The sequence below is a fragment of the Propithecus coquereli genome, unplaced genomic scaffold (assembly GCF_000956105.1).
Source record: "Propithecus coquereli isolate 6110/MARCELLA unplaced genomic scaffold, Pcoq_1.0 Scaffold459, whole genome shotgun sequence".
NCBI lineage: Eukaryota > Metazoa > Chordata > Mammalia > Primates > Indriidae > Propithecus > Propithecus coquereli.
This window is the reverse complement of record NW_012150385.1, coordinates 1815182-1823656: the sequence shown is the minus strand read 5'-3', so window position 1 is coordinate 1823656 and position 8475 is coordinate 1815182. Positions and strand designations below refer to the sequence as shown.

Below are 8475 nucleotides of genomic sequence, written 5' to 3'. Positions count from 1 at the left end.
TGGATGGATGAATGGATGGATAGGTGGATGGGTGGATGGATGGATGAATGGATAGGTGGATGGGTGGATGGATGGATGGATGGATGGGTGGATGGGTGGGTGGATGGATGAATGGGAGGATGGATGGATGGGAGGATGGGAGGATAGAAGAATGGATGTGAACAAGCTCACACAGAACCTGTGATGGGCCCTGGTCCCAGAGCTGAAAGGGGGGTCTCAGCCCTGGGAGAGTGTCCCCCACCTTAGCTGCCCCCCAGGTGAGCTCTTTACCTTTGATCTGCTTGTCTTGGAACTCTGTGAGGAAGCGTGTGATGCGGTCTGAGGGGATGGCAAAGGAGATGCCAGCAGCAACCTTGAGCGTGTTGATGCCAATGACCTCACCATCCTGGGCAGGGAGGTCAGAGTGGGGTCACGGGGGGGCCCAAGCAAACCGCTGCCCACAGAGCACCATGTCTACAGCTCTGCTTCCAGAGGCCCTGGCTGTCCACACCCCACCTGAGAAGCTCCTCGGGCAGCCCCAATTGTCCTGGAAAGGTCGCTCTTGGGGCCACATCTGTATCAGTGACCCTACATCCCCTTCCTGGAAAGTGTCGTGGGGAAGCTCGGAGCTGGGGCCTGCCTCCCAGGCTCCAGCCACTACGCCCTGAGAAGCAGTGCCCACTGGGCTGTGGCACCTCCAGGCCACATCCAGAGGGGTGGCCCCTCTACCCCTCCTTTCAGAAGTTGGGGGTGAGTGGGGCCAGTGGCTTCCCTCACTCTGTCTTATTGGAGCTGCCTCCAGCTCCACCCTGCCCTGCTCTCCCCCTCCCTGCCTGCCCTGGTCCCGCAGAAGGCTGGTGCCATCTGGCAGGATCTGCCTGGGACTGGGACCTCACCCTCAGCAACTCCTGGGAAGGAGACCCTCCCGGCCACAGAGGGGTTAAGGGGCTGACACCCTGCCAGGGCCTGGCCAGCTCACCAGGGGACCCCTTTGGGGCCTCGGGCAGAGCCTTGGACCAGGGCACCCCTGTCCTCCTGGTCCCTGGGAGCTCATGAGATGGGAGGATCCAAGAGTGTTGGATCTGGGGGATGGAGATTCTGCGTTCACCCTCACCCTGTTTGCCCATCCTCAGGCCCACATGGCGTGTAGCGGCCTCCTAACCCTGGCTTCCGGGCCTCCAGCTAAGCCACCCACATGAGCTTTCTAAAAACCAGCTGGCTCATGCCCTGCGCCCTGCCGAAAGCCCACAAGGGTTCTCAGGAGTGCAGGGTGAGGCCTGTCTGCACATGTGGCCTGAGGCCTACCAGGAAGGGGGGCTGCCAGCCCCTCGCACCATCTGCTCATCTGACCTCTCCCCTCAAAGCCTCCCCCGAGCTCACACTATGCCTCCTCCCTGGGAGTTCCTTCTCCTGGACCCAATTCCCTCAGTCTCCGTGGCCTATGTTAGACATTCCCGCCTCCAGGAAGCCCTTCCTGGTCTTGCATCGGCTGGAAGCCTCCCCGCCCGGCTCCCTCCAGAGCGGGCTCGAGCTGTTCACATCACACCAGGGCTTGTCCATGTCTGGCCACTTTCTGCCTGAGGCTGGGACTGTGTCCAGGCAGCTCTGAACTTCCTGTTTTATTCCCAAAAAATCTCACCTGGGATGAGGATGAGCCTAACTTTGGGGCCCAGAACAGAACTGGGGAGGGATGATTGAGGGAGTGGAAGAGAACGAGGGTGCTCCTCTCATCTTGCTCGCAAACCTGAGGGCAGGAAGTCCCGGGGGTGAGCGGCTGCACGCCTGCATCTCCCCTGCCCGGGCCTGGGCTGCTGTTCGCAGGTGATCTGTCATTCCTGACGGCTGCCAGCATCTCTGAGGGGCACAGGTGGCACATGGGGAGGGTCCTGCCCTCCTTCCAGGCCTCCAGCCCAGCCACGTTCCTGACCGTTGGGCCTGAAGGTTCCAGGGCCATTTGGTGGGTCCTGTCCCACCTCGAGGCTATGTCCCCCCATATGAGAAGAGCCCCAGAAAAGCAGAGACTCTGGTCTAGGGCACACTTACCAGGTTCACCAGCGGTCCCCCGGAATTCCCATACTGCAAGGGGAGGAAACAGGGCGTTAGCTGTGCTCGAGCCCTGCCTGAAGGTTCCTGGAGCTCCCCCAGCTCTCACTCGAACCAGTGTAAGAGACACATCATCAGGTCTCAGCCCAACAGCATCAAAAGGCCTCATGCTGTCCCCCCTTCACAGTAAGAAAGCCAAGGCCCACAGAGGCCAAGTGGATGTCACCCAATGACCTGGGTTGGACCAGCTAGTGCTCTCTACCCACACCATGTGCTTTAGTGTCTCCCCTATCGAGGGATGAGTAGCACCAATGGGGAGAATGCAGAACAGGGCGCTACTTCTTGTCCTGCTGGCCTGGGGAGTCTCTACAAAGACCAAGGTTCCGGCAGAGTGCCCAGGCCACAGCAAGCCAGGGGGACTTCTGGGGCATCTGGGCAAAGTGCTCTGTGAATGCAAAGGTGCCAGCCAACATAACTACAGTCATGAGAAGCAATGTTGTCTAGGGAGTGTCATCTGCACGGAGGTGTCTAGGGGCCATGGCCTTGCCTCTCATCTCTGAAGGGCGGCACCTGTCACTCCCAGCGTGCCTGGGTAGAAGGCACAGGGTCTGACCTCTACTTAATGTAAAGAAAGAACTTTCCAGCAGGCAGATGTGTCGAGTGATGGGACAGTTCTGGGGATGGAGCAAGCCTAGGCAGAGACCACCTCGAGGTCTTGGGCACATGTGGTGGGCACCAGCCTCCCGCCCCAGCACTCACGTTGATGATGGCGTCTGTCTGGATGTAGTCCATGTCCGAGTCCCGGAGGCCCAGCTCCTTGCCGTCCCTCTGGGCGGTGCTGACAATGCCCGTTGTCACAGTGTTCTGCAGGGCAAAGGGGCTGCCGATGGCCACCACAAACTCGCCAGGCCGCAGGTCTGCTGAGTGACCCAGAAGCAACACGGGGAGCTTTTTCTAGGGGACAGAAGGAGAAGACACAGAGAGGGAGACTCAGCCGTCCACCTGCGGCAGGGACCAGGCTGAGATCCTGGCAGGTGGTCCCAGGGAAGGCAGGTGCAGCTATATACAGCCCTCAGGGGTAAAGGCCCAGGCAAGTCACCCGTGCAGACCAAGGCCAGGACAGCCTCCAGCTGAGACCCAGGGCTGGAGTCCAGGGAGCAGAGGCTCAGCTGTGCCAACGAAAAAAGGTCTCCCCAGGGCAGGCCACACGTATCCATCGTGGGCAGGTGTGCAGAGAGTCCAGCTGTACATGGCCTCGGAGGTCCCCGAGCCCAGTGGTCCCTGGTCCCTCTGAAAAGCTGGTAGAAGCTCCGGACAGCACTGTGCCACATGCATCACGCACAAACTGCCATATTTGAGGGGGAGCTCTGCAGGCCACTGGAGCCCAGCTAAGGACCCTGGGAGCCTCGGTTTTGGAATCCTTGAACCAGCTCGATCTGATCTCCCAATATAGACACCCAGAGAGACTGAGGCCCAGAGAGGCAAAGTGACCTAGCCAAGCTCCACCTCCCCCCGCCTCCCCCGCCACTGAGACACCTGCACACTCTTCTCTTGCTTTCGAGTGGGACCAGCGGAGCCTGTCTGTCTGTCTGACTCTACACCTAGCCTGGGAGTGCAGAGTAGCCGTGCTCTGGGTGCTGGAAGCTGCATGGAGTGTGCTCCAAGGAGGTGCCTGGGCACCTGTCAGAGGTGCAGAAACCACGTGCGTGCATGTGAAATCGGCGAGGGCAAAGCTCTGTCAGTCGCACCCACATCGGTCTCCTGCTTCCGGTTTTGCACCAGTCCCTGGGAGAAGCTGGGGAAGGGTCTGGGGACCTCTTGCACTACTCTGCAGCTAGCCGTGGGTCTGCGGACAGCCAGGCCAATGGGCCTCACTCCAACTCTGGTCCCCAAACCTCGGACCCTGTGGATGGCCCCATTCCCTCCGGCCACTGCTCTTTTCCCTTTTGTTGTTTGTCACCACGTCGAATGAGGAAGTTTTTACTTAAGAGGTGTTTTTCATAATAGCTATCAACAAAAGAAAAGCAAAATCTACCAGTGGGAGTGGTGTTCTCCGTGCCGCGGGGAAAAGTGAAGCTTCAGCCCATGACACAGAGGTCCCTGCTGAGGAAAAAGGCCCGCGCATCTGGAAGGCGAGGACCCCAGAGAGGCGACATTTTTAAATGCTGAGTGGCCACAAAGTGACAGACGATGATGTCTGAAACTCCCAGGGAGGCTGCGAGCTGGGAAAGGGTAAGCCGGTCCTCCCCATGCCACCTCATGGTGTGTGTGGAGAGGCCCCAAGTAACCCCACTTCGGCCACCTACAGCAACATAATTGCAACATTGGGCATGACTAGAGCAAGCTGGAGGGAGGCCTGGGTCCTAGCCGAGTGTGCCGGCCCCGCCCTGGTTAGCTGTGATCTTGGGTATGTTCCCTAATCTCCCTGAGCCTCAGTTTCCCCATCTGAAATCCCAGGATAATGAGGGCCCTTCCTCGCAGGACGTGGTGAGAATTGTATGCACAGGCCAGCGCCTGGCCCAGAGCAGGCCTTCCAGAAACGGCTGGTGGTAGTGATGGGAGGATTACTTCGGCCCCAGTATAGGAGGCGCCGACGTGGAGACAGAGGAACGGGGCACTGTCCCCTCTGCCACCCCGTAGGGACAGCTGCATACCCGGGAGTAGGCCTGGGGTGGGGGAACAATGAAAAACCTCCTTGGAGGAGCAGTGTGGGCCTCCTGCTGTGGGCCACCTGCTCCTGACTCTGCCCTGCACCTGGCGGCTCAGGGGGTGCAGTCTGGGGCCCAGAGACCCAGATTCCAGGCCCAACTTGACCCCTGACCCTGAGCAAGCTGCCAGGCCCATCTGGGCCTCAGTTCCTCCAAGCGTCCCCTGGGAAAGTGGGCTAGCACATCCTGGGGTCTGGAGTCTGGGGAAGAGGCCCCGTGGCAGCCCGTGCCACTCACTTTGGGATGGATCTTGATGGTGGCGATGTCGGACTTCTTGTCGATGTCCTTGATCGTAGCCTCATAGGAGTCTCCGTTCTGCAGCTGCACCTTCAGCTGCTGCCTGCCCGAGACTGCGTTGGTGCTGGACACCACGTGGGCATTGGTGACGATCAAGCCAGCCTCCGACATGATGAAGCCTGAGCCGCTGGACAGCGGCACGTTGCGGCCAAACAGAGGGTGTCTGCAGGCAGGCAAGCACAGGGCACTCAGTGGGAGACTCGAGCTAGGGGTCTGGCCCAGTGGCCAGGGTGCAAGAACGTGGGTTTAGAGTCCCTTGGGCCCTGGTTTGAATCCCGGCTCGGCCACTCACAAGCCACTTAAGCCTGGACCTATTCCACAGCCATAAAGAGGTAATGATGCCCATCTCTGATGAGACGGGACACCCCTGAGTGTCAGACGACTCAGCACACACTCACCACCCTGGCTGCGGAGCGCCAGAGCCAGACAGGCCAGGATTCCAATCATAAGCCCAATCCCCACTAATTAACTGCCTGGCCTTAGGCAGTCATTTAAGCTCCCTGAGCCTCAGTCTCCCCACTGAGGAAATGGGATGACAACACCCACTGAGTGGCGCTGCCCGGTGGCACTTTAGACATTTCGATGTGGTCCCTCAGGAGGGAAACGCACCAACACACGTACAGCACCCACCAGAGCTGCCAGCAGCAGGTGCCCACGAATGGGGGGTCCCTGAAGAGCCAGGGGCAGGTCTCCAACCATGCAGAGGGGTGAGCTCAGGGGTGGGGGGTGAGAGGCTTATTATTCTCTCCACCCCCACCCCCACCTTCACCCTGGCTGGCTGCCTGAAGCCCCAAATTCGGCAGTGCTGGTGGCAGGCTCTGCCCTGTGAATCCCAGACCAGGCAGACACAGAGCGACGAGTGCTGGACACCCCGACGGACAGCGGCTCACAGGCACAGGGTGACACCAGCCTCAGCAACTCTCTCTGTAAAACGGGACTGAATGGGCAACACAGCCGGTGCGGGCTCTGCCATTGGTGTTTGTTAATGGGAGACCGTCCCAGCCCTCACCACAGCCGGGAGGAAGGAGGAATGCCACACGCAGCTTGGGACCTTAGGACGGGGTGTCTTTGGGACCCCTGCACAGGGCCGGCAACAGAGCAAGTACTCAGTCCCTAAGGCTGCTTAGTAGAGATGAGCCCAGAACCATACGTGAGAGACAGAACAGAACGGGTGGGAACGTCGAGCACAGTCTCCGCAAAATACAGAAGTGTCGCCTCGGCCTGTAGCACTGGGACAACAGCTAACGCCACAGAGAGTTCCCTCCGAGCCAGGAACGAGGGCATTTAATGCTCATGGCCACCCTGCATGCAGGTGTCTGGGTGGGTCGTGTCCCCTACAAAGATGTGTTCAAGCCCTGAGCCCCCGACACCTGTGAGTGCGGTCGTACTTGGAAACATGGTCTTTGCAGGTGCAATGAAGTTAAGACGGTCAGACTGCAGCAGGCGGGGCCCTAATCCAGGGACTGGCGTCTTTATAAAAGGGAAATTGAGACAGAGACACAAGGCGAAGGCCATGAGATGACGGAGGCAGGGACTGGGGCGCAATGTCTACAAACCAAGGGGGACCAAGGATTGCCAGAAACCAGGAGAGGCCAGGAGAGAGGCCAAGAACAGAGCTTCTCAGAGCTTACAAGGGAACCGACCCTGCTGACGCCTTAATGTAGGACTTCAGGCCTCCCAGACTGAGAGAATGAATTTCTGCTCTTTCAGGCCACCTAGTCCTTGGTGCTTTGTTACGACAGCCCCAGAAATCTCCTGTGGTACAAAGCTCTCAGGGCTCCACTTTACTGGAGGGGAAACCGAGGCCCAGAGGTGCTGAACTCCTTGCCTATGTCAAGCAGGCAAGCAGAGGACAGAGCAGGGGTTTGTACCCAGCAGCCTGGGCATCTGTCACTCGGCCACCCCGCGAGGAGACCACAGCGTCTGTCCACTCACACCCATGGCCAGGTTCCAACTCATCCAGCTCCCTGCGTGCCCCAGAGCAGGGACGCAGCCGTGTTGCCCCTGGAGGCCCCGGGGGGCCTGCCACGGCCCGGCATGTGCAAGATCTGCAGAAAAGGCCGGAGGCAGCCCAGCAGCCCCCACCCCATTCCTGGAGCCTGGGTCAGGCGCCACAGCGAGAGTCCTGAACTCCGTGAACGTCTTGTCTCGTCTGCCTCGGCCTCCCGCCCACGCAGGGCACTGTGGCCTCCCCAGCCAGCTACAGTCAGTCATCAGCCGGCTCGAGCCTGGGGCCTGGGGCCTTCCAGAAGGAGGCTGCACTTGTCCCCATCGCCAGGAAGGCCAGCAACATGCCACTTACAACATGCATCAGTTATAATTTCCTGAATGACACGTCTCGGGCCAGGGGCCTGAGGGAAGGGCAGTGAGGGGTCAGGTCTGGGGTCAGAGGGCCCCGGGCCAAAGCTCAGCTTGGCACTTAGCAGCCTGTGAGCCTGGCTGCCCTCCCGGAGGTGGGTGCCCCGGGCAGCTGACACCAGGGGGCTCACGGCAAGTGTTCAAGGAGTGAACCTGTCATTCACTCACACCCCCGTTTGGTGATCATGGCCTGCCCTGCAGGGCCAGAGATAGGCAGGGCAGCGACACCCAGGGCCAGGAGCTTGGATGGGACAGCACAGCCCAGAGAGCAGTGAGTGTCCAAAGGCAGGGAGAGGGAGGCCCTTCGGACCATTCACTGCCCCTGCCTGCCAGCCTGGGCCCTGCCCTCTGACCCGATCCGGGCGGGGGGTCAGAGCCTCCTCATCCCAGCTGTCTGCCTGCCGCCCTCCACACCTGGGCTGAGGGACTAGGGCAGGTGGATGGAAGGAACGCTCTGACTTTGAGGGAGGCCGTGTTGTTTACTTCTCTTTGGGGGGACTTGGGAAGAGCCCCCAGGATTCGATCGGACACTGGCCGGCTCGCAGAGAGCAGTGCACTGGGGGCAGCCCGGAAGCCCCCACGACACTGGGATGCTGGAGGGGGACGGGGAACAGGGCAGGCTCTGCTGGGAGAGCAAAGGAGGCTGTGCCCATCTGCAGGGAGCACTGCTCCCTCCACCAGCTGCAACATCTGCTTCCCTGCCGACCCAGCCCTGTGTTCATCCCTTCATTCGTTCACTCATCCACGGAGCACTCACTCACTCACTCATTCGTTCACTGACTGACCCACTGACTCACCCACTCACTCACTCACTCATTCACTAACTGACTGACCCACTCACTCACTCATTCACTCATTTACTCACTCACTCATACACTCACTCATTCACTCATTCACTCACTCATTCGTTCACTGACTGACCCACTGACTCACCCACTCACTCACTCACTCATTCACTAACTGACTGACCCACTCACTCATTCACTCATTCACTCACTCACTCACTCACTCATTCACTCATTCCCTCACTCACTCATACACTCACTCATACACTCATTCATTCACTCACTCACTCATTCACTCACTCACT

The 8475-nt window shown here is 59.6% G+C and overlaps 1 protein-coding gene across 2 annotated transcripts in view; it reads right to left on the bottom strand.

The window, feature by feature from the left end:
• The window catches only part of HTRA3 (HtrA serine peptidase 3), a 31153-nt gene that overhangs the window by 9060 nt on the left and 13618 nt on the right, over positions 1-8475 (bottom strand). For both annotated transcript variants that reach the window (XM_012655030.1, XM_012655029.1), the window contains exons 3-6: positions 4968-5190; positions 2782-2976; positions 2023-2055; positions 271-385 (exon numbers count right to left, since the gene is read on the bottom strand). In XM_012655030.1, the coding sequence (XP_012510484.1) occupies positions 271-385; positions 2023-2055; positions 2782-2976; positions 4968-5190 (566 nt within the window). The remainder of the gene's footprint in view (positions 1-270; positions 386-2022; positions 2056-2781; positions 2977-4967; positions 5191-8475) is intronic.